This window comes from Ips typographus, linkage group LG2, assembly GCF_016097725.1.
Source record: "Ips typographus isolate SLU linkage group LG2, UJ_Ityp_2.0, whole genome shotgun sequence".
In the NCBI taxonomy this organism is placed as follows: domain Eukaryota; kingdom Metazoa; phylum Arthropoda; class Insecta; order Coleoptera; family Curculionidae; genus Ips; species Ips typographus.
Genome location: NC_138423.1, coordinates 14,738,496 through 14,758,541, shown reverse-complemented (window position 1 = coordinate 14,758,541; position 20,046 = coordinate 14,738,496). Strand labels below are relative to the sequence as shown.

General features: G+C 35.1%; 1 protein-coding gene and 1 long non-coding RNA gene across 5 annotated transcripts; one reads left to right on the top strand and one right to left on the bottom strand.

Moving 5' to 3' along the window:
* The first annotated feature begins 232 nt into the window (after window positions 1-232).
* Window positions 233-18,735, top strand: HisT (Histamine transporter). 4 transcript variants are annotated; one of them, XM_081974101.1, is made up of 8 exons: window positions 233-1,673; window positions 10,510-10,808; window positions 10,873-11,097; window positions 14,685-14,823; window positions 15,581-15,780; window positions 15,839-15,942; window positions 15,994-16,101; window positions 16,154-18,735. In XM_081974101.1, exons 2-8 carry the CDS (start codon window positions 10,527-10,529, stop codon window positions 16,422-16,424), a joined length of 1,329 nt encoding a protein of 442 aa, XP_081830227.1. In that variant the 5' UTR covers window positions 233-1,673; window positions 10,510-10,526; the 3' UTR covers window positions 16,425-18,735. The 4 variants fall into 4 exon arrangements, with proteins under 4 accessions (XP_081830227.1, XP_081830226.1, XP_081830225.1 ...); XM_081974100.1 differs by lacking the exon at window positions 233-1,673 and adding an exon at window positions 5,108-5,558; XM_081974099.1 differs by lacking the exon at window positions 233-1,673 and adding an exon at window positions 6,202-6,431.
* On the bottom strand, window positions 4,738-5,354 carry LOC145725366 (uncharacterized). Its single transcript, XR_014177247.1, has 2 exons — window positions 5,228-5,354; window positions 4,738-5,020 (listed from the first exon to the last, which is right to left on the bottom strand). It is a non-coding gene; the product is annotated as an uncharacterized LOC145725366 (long non-coding RNA).
* Window positions 18,736-20,046: the final 1,311 nt, after the last annotated feature.

Sequence of the window (20,046 nt, the reverse complement as noted above, 5' to 3'; positions counted from 1 at the left end):
TTAAACTGCAGTATTATTTATGGCAGGAATAATTTGCATAAATAGCACTTTTGTCAGAATAGAATATATACGTGGAGCTTACTGAAGCTTTCTCATTTATCTCTCTTGCTCTAATCCTATCTATTGTGATCCCCTATACATTTTTCTTAAGATTTAACCTGGATTTACCGTTGTTTTTCTTCCCTACAACAACCCCTTAATGTCACAATACTTTCTTTTGGTTATATTGCAAAATTGTGATCGATCCAAAACCGCCACCTCTTCACAACAAATATCATGTCCTCTAGAAAGTGCGTGTTCTGCCACCGCTGATTTTTCGGTCTGTCCTAGTCTGCAACTTCTCTTGTGCTCTTCTATTCTTGTGTTGACACTACGTTTTGTCGTTCCAATGTATACGGATCCATAGCTGCAAGGAATCCTGTGGAACTCCAGAAGCCGATAAAGGATCCCGTTTGTCCTTGGCCGATCTCAGACTCTGGTTGTATCGTGCGAGTTGTTTTAAAGACCGTCTTGACCACTGTGCTTCTCTAAAATCCTTCCAATCCTATCCGTGACTTTGTGTATGTATGGTAAGCAAGTCCAACCAACTTTCTCTTCAACATCCCCCGTTTGTTGTCTACGTAGTTCCATCCGAAAACCCTTTCCAGATGTTTAAGCTCCTTTTCTAACTCTGATGGTTTGCAATTCCTTCTTGCCCGCTCCGATAGGGTTTTGATCACTCCTCTTTTTTGGCTAGGGTGATGATTAGATCCACTATTGAGATAACGATTCGTGGGTGTTGGTTTTCGATACACCGTGTGAGCCAGTGTTCCATTAGGTTTTCTTGTAACCATTGCATCCAGGCAAGGTAAACGTCCTTCTTTTTCGGTCTCCATAGTAAATTGAATTCTTGGATTTATAGAATTTAGATGTACCAAGAATCGCTGCAGTTCGTCTTCACCGTGGCTCCAAACTACAAAGGTATCGTCAACGTATCGAAACCAGCGCTTTGGTTTCTTTGGAGCGGTGTCTAGAGCATTTACTTCAAATGTTTCCATAAAATAGTTTGATATTACCGGACTGAGAGGACTGCCCATTGCTACACCATCATTCATGGAAGTAAGTGGTGGTTAGGCAGATTCTGAACAATTTGGCGATGTCCATTGTAAAATCTCGTTCTATCTGCTCCATAGCCGTTTTGATGGGTACCATAGTGGATAAATAAACAACATCAAAACTCACAAGGACGTCACCTGGAGATAAAGTTAAGGCATACAATTTGTCCACAAAATCTGCTGAGTTTTTGATGAAGCTGTCCGTCTTTCCACCTTTCAAACCAATTATTCATAGTACTTATTATATTTTGTTTTTTTGAACTGACATACTGAATACCCTTAAAAAATTATCACTCCATACAATTTCAAATACTGTTAGAGGCAAATTACACGATGTAATTTAAGGTATAGACGAAGGAATAGACTAATAATATAAAATTTGTAACCATTATTTGTCTTAGGTGCAGCTTATAGTTTCATAGGTTATAAGTTTTACGCACACAGATTTGTCTTGTTTTTTTTTTAGATTAGATTAGAATTTCACTATATCTGTTGCGTTATGAGTCAGATGTTTTGACTTTATTTTCACAGTAAGTTGTATTTCACTCAAGTTTTTTGATTAATGTTCTCGGCTTGAAGGTAAATGAAGCATTTCCTATAGTAATCTTCACTTAGTGTCTAGGCCAGGTCGTGCGTTAATGTCTTGGGTAGGCTAACTAGTCAATTATTAAGGTTATCTAGTAGTACTTTAACAGATTTTTTACAATATTGAAAACGTTTGCAGTGTCCGAAGGTTATTAAAAATTTTATGTATAACACTTATTTGTAAAATAATATTTATTTAACAATAATACTACAACGAAATAACACAAATGCACACATATGTCTTAAAAATAAATTTTCACAATATAAACAAATTTCTAGCAGATAAAATTTTTTCACAAATGTGTTTCTGTGTTCTATTTTAAATATAGGGTGTTCAAAAAGTCTGGAATATTGCAAATATCTTGAAAGGTTTACAAGTATACAGGGTGAGTCACAAAGTATATCAACTTTCTTATTTCAAACCTAACACCCAGCACCCTGTATATGTGTGTATGTGTGTGTATAAAGTGTTTTAAAAGACCCTAAACAAGTTCAACCAAGCATGACTCGGTTATTTGAAAAAAATACAAAAAAGTGTAAAAGGTGAAAATTGTAGGAAGTTTTACGCTATACAAGATTGCATAAGGGTACTTTTGACCTAAAGGGCATCATCAGGGAGGTATGCCCTAAAATATTCCATGGAGCGTGGAAACAAAATGCGGCCACTAGCTGCGAAAATTGGCGATTTCTACTGTGTTGTATTCTATAGTGTTTTATATTTTTGAAAAGGTAATTTTTTAACTTATTAAAATCTACAAAAATATACAGGCCGTCTCATTTAAAATTTGGTTTTTAACTATCAACTACATCAATTAAAAACAACTTGCTCCGAAAAAAAAAACGGATTAAAAATTTAGACTTTGGAAAGCCATTTGTAGCTTGTTTGCGTCGCTAATAACAAAAATCATCCTGTATCTCAGAAACGGGGGCAGCTGTGGAAGGTATCACTGCTATATCGTTCCTTTCACAAAAGGATTGTGAGCACAGGTTCGCGAACACCGCATTGCTCTACCTTTACTACTTTTGAAGATTACTGGGACTCTATGACTAAAGATGTCCGCAGGTACATTAGAGGATGCAGGGACTGTCAAGCAAGAAAGGGCCCCACAAACAGAAAGCCGCTAGGGTTACTTCAACCCATAAAAGTTGGTAGGGTTTTTGATAAAATATACTTGGCCCATTCAGGAAAAGCAGCCAGGAAAAAACCACCATTATATTAGTAGTAACGGATTATGCAAGCAGATATGCTATTACAGCAGCCCCGCCCAATGGAAAAGCAGGCCCCGTCGCAAAATTTCTGCTAGAAAAAGTAATACTGTTATAGGGGGTCCCACGGAGAGTCCTCAGCGATAGAGGAAAAGTTTTTCAGTCAGAAATAGTACAGGAATTGCAGCAAATCATGGGGACGAGGAATACCTTTACAACAGCCTGCCATCCATCCTGCAACGGCCTTACAGAACGACTAAACCAAACACTAGCAGACATGTTGTCACTCTATTGCAGCTCTGATCAAACAGACTGGTGCTCATACTTACCTTTTTTCACCTTTGCGTACAACACGGCAAAACAAGAAACAACGCAGTTCAGTGCATTTCAACTGGTGTTTGCTAGAGATCTCACACTGCCGCTGGATGCATCTTTGCTCGACAGAAATGATGACCTAGACTTCCACGATTTAAGGGAAAAGACACTACTTCTGAGGGCAACAGCAGTAGAAAATATACACAAGAAACAGGACAAAGACAAGGGCATTTACGACAGTAAACACAGAGAAGGGGAAATTGAAGTAGGTGACAGAGTCATCATTTTTATCCCAGAGTCATCATTTTATCATATATTTTTATCCCAATTAGGAAAGTGGGAAAAAGTGAAAAATTGCTATTGCGTTGGTTTGGGCCCTATAAGATCACAAAAAACTCAGCTAGGTGAATTACTAGGTAAAGTAAGAAAAAAGGAAGAAAACAGACGTGGTACATATAGGGATAATCTTGCCTTTTTACGACGAATGGACGCTGGTGGACGCGTCGGAAGATAGCTCGGATGAAGAAAACGTGGTCGAGGAAGAATAACTGGCGCAGGTCAGCCGAGGCCCCTATTAACACAACAGCTAAAATTAAAAACTATTGCAATGTAGTATGTAGAGGTTACAGCCGGGGTCACCTGGAAAACGCGAGAAAACACTTAGAGGAGCTTGAAAAAGCAATAGACAGGGAAATGGACACGTATAAAGCAGCTTGGAACCCAAGAAGGGCAAATCGTCAAAAAAGAACACTGTCACGGCTTTATCGCAGACGGACTAAATTACTGCTGTGGAGTAGCCCCCCAGGAAAAATTGGACTCAATGACTATGGACGAAAGTAGGCTAGAGGCACAAATAGATACGCTACCACGACGCCATGAGAGCGACACGCTAAAACTAATCAGCACGCAGTCTACGGAACAGAAACGATGTCAGAAGGAAACAAACTTGGCTGTAGATTCACATGGTGGAAAAATTAAACAGTAACAGGAAAGGGAGCAAATGAACAAGGAACTTTTGACAGGGCTTCTACAGACTAATATGCAGGCCAACTTGAGAATGGGTACAAGAATCATCCTGGTAGTTAGGAGGATGCGTAGCCAGATGGACATACAAGAATGTTCACAGAAACAGATACCTTTGTCTTTAATTCAACCAAAGACATTGAAAAGTGACCTAATAAATAGGGATGAAATAAGGAAAATTGACTATGAGTTGGCACTGCCCCATGCATTGCCATCAGTCAAACCTGATGATCATTTCCGAAACAGGCTCAGAAGAATTCTTGATTACTCAGCTTAGAGCCAAAACGACAGTCTTATGCCCAAAAGATACAACTACCTTTGGAGAACAACTGTTAAATCTGCCTGGGGCATTAAGAATAAATCTACCCTACCAATGCCAATTGATAGTAGAAAAGGACGTAGTAATACAGAAGAGGTTCCCATGCAGAAACGAGGACGCCTCCGTATCTATACGTCACATCTTACCGTGTAAAACCATCGAATTTAAGACACCCTGTACATTAAAAAAAAATCTGATCTAGTAATAATTTATTCTTTAGTTTATACACAAGCACATGTACATACCATACATCAAATATTATTTATACAATCAAATTAAACAGCGTAGTTGCACTAGTGAATGATTTAATTGTGTTCAGATAATACAATCTTTGGTCATACGATTTCTGTACGACCAATGGGAATTTTTAACAGCAAAATATTTTTTGAGATAATATTAATTTAAAATTGATGCATCTTCAATTACCACACAATTGGTTTTCCGGTAAAAGTCATTCACCACTTACCAAGGTAATACTCTACAAAACATTGTTATTGTCACGGTACGAATAAATTGTTTAACCAAATTAAAGTGATGTTCAACAAAGTTAAATTGTGCCCGGAATTTGTTTAAACTTATTTATGTGTAATGTGAAATAATAAACAAAGCACGTTTACACGTATATATACAAGTATATTACTCATATGTCGTTTTTTTTTTAAATGCTACTACCAGTTTGGTTTACCTTTAGTTGGTTTTTTGCACGTGTACGGTGTTCATATCGTTTCAAATTAGCTACATTTATGGCAAAATCTAATCAATGTTTCCGTTACTTGGGATTTCCAATGTTTGACTTCACCCAGAAAACAAACGAGTTCTAACAGATGATTGTGTGTGATTTCTGTTCGTGCTAATAATTCACAAAGTAAACTTGAATTATTCAAATTGTCATTACTTTCACTATGGGGTGTTAGTAAACCACACTGTGCTGTTATTCAAATTGACATTTATTTTTTACTATTTGACTCTTGTTCAAAACTAGAGTTTTGGCCAGTAATTGTGGACACTTATAAAAAGTAAGTTTTAGACATATGTGTTATAGTAATTCTGCTTCTCGAAAATAGTGTTCTATTAATAACGTTATTTGTGCTTGGTTAAACTTTCCTTTACATTAAAACGTCAAAAAAGTCTCTTATTTTGATGTCTAGAGAGCAACCAAACTAACCACAGACAAATTTGCTGCATATTTTGTTTTAGGTCATGATTTTTATTTTATATTTCTTTAACAAATATTAAGTATTTTGTTGGTAGGATATGCTATGTACACATGCGTCTGACCACACCATATGTGCGAAAAATATAATTTCTAAACAATAAAAAACTTAAAAGTGAGTAAAACAAAATAAGTCCAAATAAATTTGACAGGAAATATTTTGAGAATTTTTTGCGTTTTTTATTATTAATTTTAAAAATAATATGTTAACAAGCAAAAAACGTTGATTTTTTGTAAGCATGAAAAAATTGCTATTTTTTTTTCTCTTATTGTTACGTTTTATGTGTATTTCTCCTTTATTTAGAGTTTTTATTAATTACACTTATAATAATTTTTAAAGATAATCTAATCTTCGAACCAATTGCACAAAAACCATTTTTCTTGACCTTTGATTAACTTGTTGATGTGCGAGATGTAACAACAGGATTCTTTCCATTGATATGGATATCCACGTGGCTATGTGATTCCGCTCTCCATCCAATATTTTGCACTAGAGTATGCGCTCTGACACCGCCATTTTGCCTCCAAGCTTGTTACAAAACAATTTTCAAATTGTATAACATTAACGATAATAAGCCCCCCTGCGATATAATATCTGTTTAGTTCAGTTCCGTTTGTTTAGTTGTTAGTGATGCTTATTTCGCAAGTATAACCAGGAAAGGGCAATTTGACCGAGGTAAGTATGAGATTGGTTATATTTTAGTGAATGAATCGATCGTGACATTGAAACTTTTGACCCTACGCAATGTGGTTACAGTAGGTTACGAGGGAATAAAAAAAAACCATGATTCATTCTAATGAAATAATAGTATTAATTAAAGAAAAATAAATTATTAATTGGTGACAGAATGATGAATTGATTAGTCGCATTTTACACTAATAAGCAGATTCAGAACTCGTTTACCAAATGTTGATGCCAAAACGTTGGAATAATTTGTATACTTAGTTTTGATTTTAATTTGCATAATTATTACGTTTTCTCAACTGGACTTTACAGGATGTTGATATTTTTATGTTTTTTCTATTAAGCCATTAGTTTCATTCATATTTTGGTAACGTTTAATTCCCTAAAAACATGCTTTATAATCGTAAATTGGTATTTTACTATGCATGTTTTTGTCATTTTAAATGGAGCACCCTGTATGTAACTTTGTGTGAGTTAAATACACGTTTCTTTTTTTTTAAGTGTATCCAAATTTCTGGTAAATAATTTGTATTTTCCACCTGTCTTGCATATTTTTTCTTCATGTATTATTCGTAAGAAATTAAGAATATATGTACTGCTAAAATTGCAAATCTGCAATTTTCCGAAAATATTTAAAAAACCATTATTATATTATCGTCAACTTGACTCAAGAAACTGCATTTTTTACACAAAATTTTGAATTCCGCTTTAAGTAGTGTCAACTTGAAAATTGATACTAATGTCATAAATATTTTTTCGATAAATCAAAAATTAGAAATAAGAAAACAAATTGGTTTATCATTATTAGCATGGATGGAAGTTTTAAGCAAAAATTTGTATCGAGCTATAAAGCAATATTGTCACATGTCAAGGAAACAAAATTACCAGAAGTATGTGAATATTTTGGATTTTCAAAAGTGTGGCCTTCCTGTATTATGTACTTTTATGTTTAGGTAAGTAAAATGTTCTACAGTTGTGACGTCTGTGACAGCACTTAGACCCTCACATCAAAATCCAATCCATCGAGCTATAAACATGGTCACATAACAAAGAAACCAAATTACCAAAATTCAAATAATTTAATTTGTGTTTTCAAAAATGCAAATCTGTTGTGTAGTGACTGCAAAATTACCGGTAAAGTAAATATTTTACTTTGGCATTTCAAACTGACATCGCTTTTCTCCCTGACTGTACCAAATCTTGTAGTGTTTTTTCGAATTATTGGATAGGAAATTTAATGAGGATTTCAACAATGTGCTTCAAACAGTAATTTTTTCACTCCAAGTGGGTTTTTCAGGCGATTTTGTCCCTGACTGTCCTTTCAAACTGTATTTCTGGCAGTTCAAACTTTAACACCACACCGCTTTTCTCACTGACTGTACCAAATCTTGTAGTGTTTTTTGGAATTATTGGATAGGAAATTTAATGAGGAGTCCAAAAATGTGCTTAAAACAGTAGTTTTTTCACTCCAAGTGGGTTTTTCAGTTCAGATTTTGTCCCTGACTGTCCTTTCAAACTATATTTCTGGCAGTTCAAACTTTGACACCGCTTTTCTCAATGATTGTACCAAATCTTGTAGTTTTTTCGAATTATTGGATAGGAAATTTAATGAGGATTCCAAAAATGTGCTTAAAACAGTAGTTTTTCCACTCCAAGTAGGTTTTTCAGACAATTTTGTCCCTGACTGTCCTTTCAAACTTTTTTATTGGATAGGAAATTTAATGAGGATTCCAAAAATGTGCTTAAGACAGTCATTTTCTCACTCCAACTGTGCTTTCAAACTGTTTTTTTCGCAGTTCAAACTGTAACATCGCTTTTCTCACTGACTGTACCAAGTCTTGTAGTGTTTTTTTCGAATTTTTGGATAGGAAATTTGTTGAGGATTCCAAAAATGTGCTTAAAACAGTAGTTTTTTTCTCTCCAAGTGGGTTTTTCAGTTCAGATTTTGTCCCTGACTGTCCTTTCAAACTATATTTCTGGCAGTTCAAACTTTGACACCGCTTTTCTCAATGACTGTACCAAATCTTGTAGTGTTTTTTTCGAATTTTTGGATAGGAAATTTGTTGAGGATTCCAAAAATGTGCTTAAAACAGTAGTTTTTTCACTCCAAGTGGGTTTTTCAGTTCAGATTTTGTCCCTGACTGTCCTTTCAAACTGTATTTCTGGCAGTTCAAACTTTGACACCGCGTTTCTCACTGACTGCACCAAATCTTGTAGTGTTTTTTCGAATTTTTGGATAGGAAATTTGTTGAGGATTCCAAAAATGTGCTTAAAACAGTAGTTTTTTTCTTTCCAAGTGGGTTTTTCAGTTCAGATTTTATCCCTGACTGTATTTCTGGCAGTTCAAACTTTGGCACTGCTTTTCTCACTGACTGTGCCAAATATTAAAGTGTTTTTTTCAGATTATCAGATAGGAAATTTAATGGGGATTCCAAAAATGTGTTTAAAACAGTAGTGCTTTCACTCCAAGTGGGTTTTTCAGGCGATTTTGTCCCTGATTGTTCTTTCAAACTGTTTTTTTGACAGTTCAAATTTTGACACCGCTTTTCTCACTGACTGTTTCTTTATCCTCTAAAACCACGTGATATCTGTCACTGGTGTCGAAACTGTCAAAATTGGCCTAGAATCTACAAGAAATACAGTTTAACACAGTTTTCTTAGAGTTTTCGAAACAAAACGTGTTGGAAACCTGTTGAAAAAATTAAAATCTGTATTTTTGAATATATTTTTTTTTGATACAATTATACTATCGCCAATAAATATGTCAACTTAGTAACACTGGGCATGCACGTGAAAAACGTTAAAGTAATTTATCAACCTAGTTGGTTTAGTTGTATGTGAAAGAAAACCCAAATTTGCTAGAGCTAAAATTATTAGTTTAAATTTTTAAGATTGGGATATTTTTCCTGTTTAGTTGAACAATTTTTGACAGTTGCGACGTCTGTGACAATTTTTCAATGATAATAGAGTATGTACTAAAGGTCACAACTGTCAAAAATGCAATCCATCAACCTATACAGATGTGATACGTGCAATTTCGCTGCGCTCTAAAAATACATGTCGTTTTTAGCAGTTTTTAAATGACACTAGCCTATATAATATGCAAAAGCAAGGCAGCTACTTTACCACCCACAGTATTTAGCCCATCGAGCTATAAATATTTTTCACATACTTTGTCAAGAAAACCAATTGATGGACTGCCAGTTTTAACTGAAGCTTTGCATTTTCAGGGTCGTGTGTGTTAAATATAAATAATAATTAAATATACGTGATAGAAATGTCAACATGATATTTTTTGACAATATTATACAGGGTGGACCAAACTTCAGTGGCATAACTTCCCCAGCGTTTCCTCGAAAAATTTGTCTCTAAAACGGCTTTCATTAGACCTTTTTGTGTAGGTACAAATCGTTCACGAATTGAAATCTGCATTTAAATCGCCAGTTCTTTTCTATATTTTGTTCACCCGGTATATGTATTTTATTTGTTACGTCTTAAAATTTTGTCAAGTCTAGACTACATTTTTCCTGCCAATTAACTGGTACATTAACATGTTAACATAACTGATTCACGGAACTATCAGTTTAGGAATAATATAGTAATAAAACTATAGTAATGCTCAACATTATATTGCGATAATTAACGATAACAAATTTTGTTGTGACTTTAAATGAAATTAGCACCGATTTATGAGTAGTTTGTTATTATCACTTCTCGAATGAAGACATGATATGCAGTATAATATAGTGTGCTCGTCGAATTTATATTGATTATCCAGTGTTTCATTTGTATGTTTAAAATTAGGATAGAAGGTTAAAGTGTTTCAATTTATACATAAAAATCGCTGATATCTAACAACATCAGGGTAAGGCTAGTAAAGTTTTGAAATAAACTTTTTCTGTTAAAAAATATTCTTCATATTGAATTTTCTAGCATGGTAAGGTTTCCTGTTTTTACTCATTTCTCAGATCTCTAATCCTTTAAGCTCAATTTCTCAGACCCTCACTTTCATCATAATCAACCTCTAAACCAATTATTTAACAAAGCTTTAATTTGTCAATCTTTACAGGCTAAACTCAACCTGACATGACTTCAAACGAAAAAGATGTGGAATCCAGAGTTGATAGGACAGCGTCACTTCCAGAAGTGGAGAAACCCAAAGTCTACCCAACCAGATGGCTAATCCTCTTCCTTTTCGTCTTTTTCTCGGCCTCCAATGCCATGCAATGGATCCAGTACACCATCATCAGCAACGTCATCAGAGATTACTACAGTGTGTCCGCGGATTGGGTCAACTGGACCTCAATCATTTACATGGTCCTGTATATTCCGTTTATTTTCCCGGGAAGTTATTTACTGGAAAAACTGGTACGTTTTTATATTATATAGATAGGACACTAGTTTTTTTTTGCTGTCACTCACCTATTTTTAGGGTTTACGATTGGCCATTATCATAGGGATTTGTGGGACGTGCCTAGGGTCCTGGATCAAAGTGGCGTCCATTGATCCAGAACGATTTTATTTGGGTTTTTTCGGACAAAGTGTGGTGGCTTTGTCCCAGGTGTTTGTCCTGTCGGTGCCTGCTAGACTTGCCGCAGTCTGGTTTGGACCTGACCAAGTGTCATCTGCTTGCAGCATAGGAGTGTTTGGAAATCAGGTCAGTACTTGTGTTTTTTTTATCTCGTACAGTAACTAAATTCCAATGATAAGTGTTTATTAGTAAAGTACTAGTTTTAGACATTTTTCTCTAAATACAAAGTGACTGGTGATTGATAACTTGACAACACTGCAACATTATTGCCACACTTTTATATCAAAAAGTTCTTGATCGTCTAGTAATGAATAACTAACGGATGCACTGCAAATCCCATCAATAAGCAGGAAGTGGCTACGTTCCCAATCTCATTACATCTCTAAATTATAACCTAGTTTTTTAACTGATGGATAAAAAAGCTGTATATGTTTATGGTGCACAATTATCACTTGTTAAACAATAATTGAATTATATCAGTTTTCGACGACTGATCGTGGAGATAAGAGTATTGTAGCGTTGAATTTACTATACTGAGATGTAAAAATTTCCACATACTCCAAAAGAATACAATTTTTTATACATTTTTTTGAAAACAGTTTTTTACCAGAATAAATTATACGAATAATGCATAGAAGGGCCACAGGCGTTATTTTTCTTTAATTTGAAAGTGGTAAATTATTTAAATTCCGACTGTTTAGCAACATTGCAAAGACACTTTTGAAACTTTACACTACAGAGAAAACTTTCCAAAATTAGAAAGTTTTTGCATAGGGAAAAAACGTCTTGAAGAAAGTTTCTGGAAGACATAACTACAAAATTCACGTTTTATATTATTTGATTATGATATTTTTTGTTGATTTAAATAATATTAACTCAAATACCGATAATAACAATAATAAAACTAATAATTAGTAGAATTTGTCAGTTTGACAACATTGCAAAAAGTCTTCGAACAAAAGTAGTACATTTTCTTAGTTGACAAAAATGCAAAAACACTTTGAACCAAATTAGTAAAATTTGTCAGTTTGACAACATTGGAACTAAATTACGAGTTTAGTCAGAATTTTAAAATTACGTCTGTGCCCCTTCTACGCCTTCGTTAAATTTAATTTGGATTTTCCAGCAGATGTGATCAACAACCACGACTGAAGTTGATCAGACATTTGCTAAAACTATCCCATTAAAATGGATAAGTTCCATATGCTACTCAGAATTATTATGTTCTTTTAAGTCACTAAAATTCAACCAAAAACAAGAATTTAATTAAAAAGCTACGCTCAGGAGCAAAAGTCGCTAAACGCGCAAAAAGAAAATATGTCAAAAATCTCCACAACACTTTATTTTACAAATTTAACAAAGTGAGTTATAATACTCAAGGTGTATCAAATAAGTTTCCAAAAACACTTTTGTTTGCATAAAACCTCAAAATCAATTACTGTTAAAATCCCTGTTTTGCAAAAAGCAACTTATGACTGATCTTTGCTAAAATCTAGTTGATATCAGTTAAAGAATTGTTAGATATTTCTGCCCTACACAGCAGAAAAAACTATTTGAAAGGGAAAACACCAAGCCTTCTCCAAACTTGTTATTTTCTCGCGCCAATATTGTTTGGCTGGGAATGCGGCCTCAGATAGATGGGTCAGACTGCTGCTTTTTACCCTCCCATCGCTGTAGACCAAAATGATAGGTCTGGAAGAGGAAGTCGCTACAAGTCTAGGAATTTTTCCTTTCGGGAAATTCCCAGAGTGGCATCGGCGTCTTCTGTTCTGGGAAAAGGATGCTGCTACTTCGTCAGCTCGTCCATCTCTGGTGGACCTGGCAAACTATAGGATGTCCAAACAGCTGGCTTTCGTCCGTCTGTTTTTACATCCTAAGGTTTTTGGGGAGTTAGGGTCTAATGAGTGGGGAATGGTTTTCCCCCTTTTGCATAGGCCAAGGGCGGGGAAAGTGCCAGGAGTGCAGTCAGAGCCCAGTTAGCACCGGGATAACTGCGGAAAGGTTCTACCCAGATTTTGAGAATAAAATTATCGCCACCCGGGGTGAAGATTTGGGGGGAATGGTTGTCCTATTCTTGGCTGGTTGGTCTTGAATTGTCGTCTATCTGAAACAGAAAGAAAAACTTATTAATAATTACCCGTTATCCAATAACTAGTATCGGGGTCGTTTGTGGGGTGCTTCTAGCTCCGGGTCGTAGGTCACTGCTTCTCGCAGGAACTGACTTTTGCTGCTTTCCGCTTTTTGGAATATCTTCACTGCGCTCTGCTTGATCCTTTCCGTTGCGGTGGTTAACTTCAAATCTCGCTGGATGTCCACGTTTCTGACGTACCATGGGGGTGTCCACCGCTGTCCTGAGCGCAATGTTTTCCACAGCTTGGAGTTTCTTCAGGTGCGATTTGGCCGCGTACCCCCACGCAGCCGAGGCGTAGGTCAGGTGCGGTTGAAGAACCGACTTGATGAGCGTCACTTTGTTCCGAAGTTGTCTTCAATGTCCTGCTTATCATGGGGTACAGTTTTGCTCTGGTCGCTCTGACTTTCTGTCTGGCGTATTCTATGTGGCTTCCCCACGTGAGTTTCTTGTCTATCTTGATTCCAAGGTACGTCGCCTCGTTGCGCCACTCGATGTCCATGTCTTTTAACCTGACGTTGCCTTCTATCCTCATCTTTGGTGTTCTTCTGAAGACTATGGCCTGTGTTTTCTCCGTGTTTAGGTCGTTCTTCTATTTGTTGCACCATTTCTCCAATGTGGTCTCCTCTTGCAGGTATCAGGTCAGGAGGTCGCTGCCATGATCGCAGTGTCATCCGCGTAGAGCGCTAAGCTGGTCCGCTGCGTTCTAGGTGAATCTGAAATATAAATGTTATAGAGAAATGGCGACAGTACTGCACCTTGTGGCACTCCTGCTTCCATTTCCCTATAACTTGAGTAGACGCTGTTGATTTTGACTCGGAAGCGACCAGCTGAAAGAAAAGATCTAATTAGTTTCACCAGGCGAGGAGGTGATTGTGTCCGGTGTCCTGACTTCTGTCCCCAGGCTTAGCAGGATCGGTTTGTGGTCGGATGATCCTTTGTTCAGGACCACCATCTCCTGCTCCTTGGCGAGATTCCTGATTATTGCGACGTCCAAGATGTCGTTGAGTCCGTTTCCTAGAAGTGTTGGCTCTTCTGTTGACAGCACGTCGACGTCATTTCTTCTTTCTAGGAAACTGCCGTTTCCGTGTTGCCGTTCTGTGTGTCCTGCAGTTCCATTCCGGAGCTTTTGCGTTGAAGTCTTCAATGGCCCCGTTCTCTCCTGATAATGACTGTTTCTAGCTCATTTACTTGTAGTGTTCCTTGCGTTGGGTGGTAGCAAGAACTGATCCATAATCTTCCTTGGTCTGTTTTCACTTCTATGGCCAGCGCTTCTATTTCTGCGGTGTCTAGCGTTGGCATTGGTACGTGGGCAACTTCACTAGAAGTACCACTCGTCTTCCTCGTCGTTCCGCCCTGTCTTTTCTGTAGACTTGGTATCCTGCTAGTCCGAAGTCCTGGTTTCCATGCAGTCTGGTTTCTTGGATGGCATTATTTTCCCCTACAAATTTGATTTTACCCCCTTTGAGAAAATGAACCTCTACTTCACTTTAGAAAAAACTATATTAAAACCACTTTAGGCATCAGGACGCATTTCTCTATTTATTAAAATGCCTAAGATTTCATGTTGTTTTTTAATTTACAGATTGGTGTAGCAGCTGGATTTGTGATCCCTCCTATGATCGTAACCGGGGGCAGTATAGACGATGTGACCACTCAGTTGTACATATTATTTATTGGAGTAGCCATTTTGACCTCAGTGATATTGGTTTTGATTTTGTTCTGTAAGTACACCTTTTTTTATAAAGCATGGTTTTACTACCAAATTTTAATTGGTTAGTACGCCTAGGTAAAAAAACTAGTTTTCTTTTTTAAAATGAAAACCATCTTTCTGTACTCACATCACTGGACAGTTTCAATTTTATATGTAATTCATAATGAGTATCAATTTTATATGTAATTGTTCTAAATTTGATTAAAATTGCTCTAGCAATGACTGACAGTTATGACAAGAAACCGATTTTTTAAATTGAGCATTTATGGACTGTATTTTCCTTGGGAAGCATTTTCCAGGAAAATGACACAATGTATGTTTACTTATTTTTTGATGGGCTTTTCTAGTGGTGAATTATTAACATTTAAAACTGGACCATCCTGTATTTTACTACCTTTAAAGTTTACTACCTTTTTCCTACTTTTGGTATAATCGGAAGTGTTACTGTAGGTAAATTTCTCCTACCGTAGGAGGTAATTGGACCAGATATACAATCAACGTTCTGGTTTCTCAGATATAGACTGAAGAATCTTCTGATTCAAATATTTTTTAAAATAATATATTTAACTATAATATTTTTCCGTAAATAGTTCCTATTTTTATATAACACATGTTTCATTATACATTCACCATCATGTTAAGTCCACATGTGTAGTATTTGTGCACTTTTTCTAGTTTTTGATCAATCACTGTGCTGTAATTTACGCAAATGCTGTACATGTAGACTCACTTTTAATTCTTTTGGCTATAATTTATAAAAATTGCAGTTTTCAAGAATGCACCGCCAACTCCACCTTCCTATGCGGCCCAACAGCAAAACGAAGAAAAAATGGAGTTTGTCAAGTCTCTGACCAACCTCATCAAAAATCGCAGCTTTGTTTTACTCTTAATAGCTTACGGTATCAATGTGGGGGTGTTCTACGCCATCTCCACCCTCTTAAGTGACATTATACTCAAGTATTACGAGGTAAGCCACCGGACTAACGTTATAGACCTTAATCTGAGTGCCAATGTTCAAATTGTAGGGTGCTGAACAGGATGCTGGTCGAATAGGGTTGGTAATCACTGTAGCAGGTATGGTAGGGTCTGTCTGTTGCGGTTATGTCCTGGACAGGTTTAGAAAGTTCAAGTAAGCTGTTTTAAAATGATTTTGGAGGTTTTTAATCTACTGATTTTGCAGGGAGACCACCCTAGTAGTCTACACTTTCTCTTTAGTTGGTATGCTGATATTCACTTTCACCCTAAATAAAGGACTGTACGTCGTTTACTTAGTGTCAGGGTTTTTAGGGTAAACTGTAAAAATTACGTCATTTATCTGTGAAATCAATTAGCTATTCCAGGTTCTTCATGACTGGGCTGTTGCCAGTAGGCTTTGAACTGGGTTCCGAGCTGACCTATCCTGAACCAGAAGGAACTCAAGCAGGGCTCCTAAACGCTGCGTCTCAAGTTTTCGGAATCGGTTTGACTAATTTGTACTCGAAGCTTTTCATCGACACTAGCGACACCTGGGCCAACATTTCCATGTCTGTCGCCCTGGCAGTTGGTTTGGGTATGTTGTCTTGCGTCAGCTCCAAATTGAGGAGGCAGGCGGCTGTTACTGCCTCCAAGTAGTTCGAAGCAAAAAAATGAGTGAAAGAGCTAAAATGGGACATAAACGCCCGTACTACAATATTTTTTTTTAATTCATTAATTTCCGTGAAGACTGATGAGTACGTGGTAGCCCGGGCGTAATATGCCCTAAAAATTGACATATTTTTGAAGAACTTTGAAGTTTACAAACTTTATCAGTGGTTTTGACAAATGTTTACGCTTTTTTATATGTAGAATGTTATATCAAGACAAATTATCTAGGATTAACCGGACTAAACAAAATATAAACGCTCATAAAATAAAAATAAGGAATTCAAAATATTTTTTTTTTTTTAGAATCTCGCAATATGTATTTAGTTTATGGTGAATTATTTAAGGTTAACAAAGCATTATGAAAGTGTCCCAAGTACAAGGTTTTTGCTTGTTGCATTAAAAAAAGTATGAAAAGTACATAAGAATTAACTGGATAACTCAAAAATTTCAAGTTTTGCTTAATTCAACACAGTTTGTACAGGGTGAGTCAAAGAGAGTAAAGTTAATTATCTCATTTGTTTCGAGAAATTCAAAAAAATATTAAACACAAAAGTTTTAGAGGATATTTAGATGCATAGTTTAGAAAATTACTTTTGGATATACAGGGTGGTTTATAAAAGTGTGGCAGATAAAATATAAGTTTTTTAAATGAAACTCCCTATTTTTTAACACATTTTTAGATTCTCTATGAAATTTTAAAACTTTTTTGTCATATGTTTTTATAATATTTAAATTTTTTCATAAAAATTTTAGTTCTTACTAAGATGGAAAATTGTCTATATCGCCATTCAGAACGTTCTACAGGGACGACAAAAAAAATGTATCCAAAATAAACTTGCTTTAGATGCTACAGGGCGTTCAATTTTTTTTAATACACTCGACTTTTTAAATGGAACACCTTGTGAATTATGTTAACTATTATTAAGTATGTCATATACCTAATTTTAATAGTCCAAAAGCTATCAGAAAAAAGAATAATGCACAGGGTGTTCCATTTAAAAAAGTCGAGATTTGTCGAAAAATGAACGACCTGTAGCATTTAACGCAAGTTTATTTCAATAAATCTTTTTTGTCGTCCCTGTAGAACGTTTGCACCAAATATGAGTATTTTACCTTAGTAGTAATGGGAATACAGATAATTTTCGAACCTAACGAAATAATGAACTTAACTCTATCGTTAACCCACCCTGTACAGTCAGAAAAGTAAACTTCAACACCCTCTGTATATGCTGAATCAAAATACCACATCAAGTTCTGTAAAGGAACAAAGTTAGTTGAATATTTCTTTTAATGTAAGTAATTTATTTTTGTAAATTCTGCAATCTTAAAAAAATTGTTTTTTAGAGGGACCATTTGTTTCTAAAGGCTTTCTATTTAAAATATTGCGTTTCTGTAATATCTGAAAAGCGCCAGTCAGTTGTCAAAATAAAAATTAACTGACTTTTTTAGTGTTGGAGTGTTACATCCAGAAAAAAATATTGTAAGTAGTGACTCTCTTGCTCTGCCAGTGACTGAAATTCCTTCTCTATTAACAAAAACATTTTATCATCATTTTTGATCAAAAGTAATTCAATTTCTTGCTTTTTCTATTTTGTAGTAATATTGAAGACAATAATGAATAATACAATGAAAAAATATAAAAAATAATATCTAAGCTTATTGTTTTTAAAATATTTATTAAACTGTCATGGCTGATAATTAAAGATAGAGAAATTTTAATTGGAAGATGTATTTTCAGTAGATGTAATATGAACAAAAGATATTTATTTTATACAGTGTGGTAAAACCAACAAACTCTGCATTAATTAGTGTCTAACGTCTAGTTGATCGTGTTATACTAGTATAGTACCATATTGTTGCCCATTAGGCTGTCTATTACTGGTTAGACTAGATTTAAACCAGAAAAATCTTACCCTTAGCAATTTTTAGACTTGTTCTAACCTTTTAGTGATGTAAGGACAATAATTTTAACTCACAATACCGAATGATAGTATTAGGAACGATTACGCTTTTACCAATACTTTTTAACCGCGAAATAGTAATTAAAAGATGCAAAAAAATGTTTCAGCTGGTTTGATTCGGTTGATCAAAAATACGGAAGAAGAATAAAAGAGACACTCTGTATATGATTTTCCAACGTAGACAATAATTATGTGATGTGTGTGAATCATAGATCGAGTTAAGAAAGGGAAAACTATACTAAAAAATGTAATATAAAAGAAATTTCATATACATATCAGTTTGTTGCTGTTATTTTAGTTTTTATCTGTTGCAGTGAAATAAATGTATTACATGTTGATATTTTTATTGTTTACTCTCTGTCTCCACTACTGTGAGCTAATATTATTTATACTTTTATGGTTACTATGATACTATGGATTATTATTTATTTATTTATTTTGTTGTTATACCACAAAAAAACTGAGTTGCCACGTTTAACACCTTTTGACTGATGCTGCAGGAAATGAGAATGTTGTTTCTTTAATTGTCACATTTAAAGCGTTTACATTGTTACTTTATCTTGTTTTTTTTTTATTTTGTTTGGGTTTGGATTATGGCTCAGTTTTATGGTTAGTTGAACAACTTATTCAAGAAAATAAGCTTTTGAAAAAAGTTGAATTTGTCTATAGATTCCTGATTTAATAAAAAACCACAGATTTACCGGTTTAAAGATCCACATTTCTAAAATAGCAAACGCATTTTCTGCGAGGACGATTATAAATTTAATCGACGCATATCTTATGCATACTTCTTCATAAAATACCCGACCGGAAGAATTTTAATTACGAGGGAGATCTAATTGTGCAGGTGCGGTGATCCGAAGAATCCTAACTGCCGTAAAAAGTACCAAGAAAAGTTTCTTTTTGTCCTCGGTACTCAACCGGATGTTGATGGTTATTTGGAATTATTGAGATTTTTGTTTACTGATTAGAATTTAGGTCAATAGTCCTGGCATTTATCTTATATCAGGGTATAAGTACATAATTAAGTTTTTCTATGGAAATAGCAGAATTATCCAATAGTAACGTCCTACTTTCTGTACTTTCTATTTTCTACGTCATTGGATATTTTTAAAAAATTACAGTTTCTTTTACTTTCCTTGTTGATTTAAAAAAAAATAAGTATCTCTTATAAAATTTTGATTTGCAACTTCGTTTACGAGATAATTGAGTTCTTACGTGCAATGACCCAAAACCAACCCAACCCAACTTACAAATGATCGTGGAAACGGTGAAAAGCTTAAAAAATGTCTTTGTAGCCAGTTTTCATAGTTTTCATACAAATTGAAAGTTGACTTAGAAACTGTGAAAATTAACTTGGGAAGCTTGAAATCTGTCTTTGTAGTCGTCATAAATTTCAAATAAGCTACAAAATTTCAGTATTGAAAACTGACTTGTGAACATGAAAAACTACTTTCTATAGAATTGTGAAAATGTGTAATTCTGACTACAAATTCACACAATAAACCTTGAAAATTGACTTGGACACCAAAAAGTGACATCAGAAATTTTCGTAATTTGAACACACATTTCAATATTTTAGTCTTGAAAATAGTCTTGAATACAGGATATTGATATAGATTCATGAAAATTGACTTGAAGACTAAGTT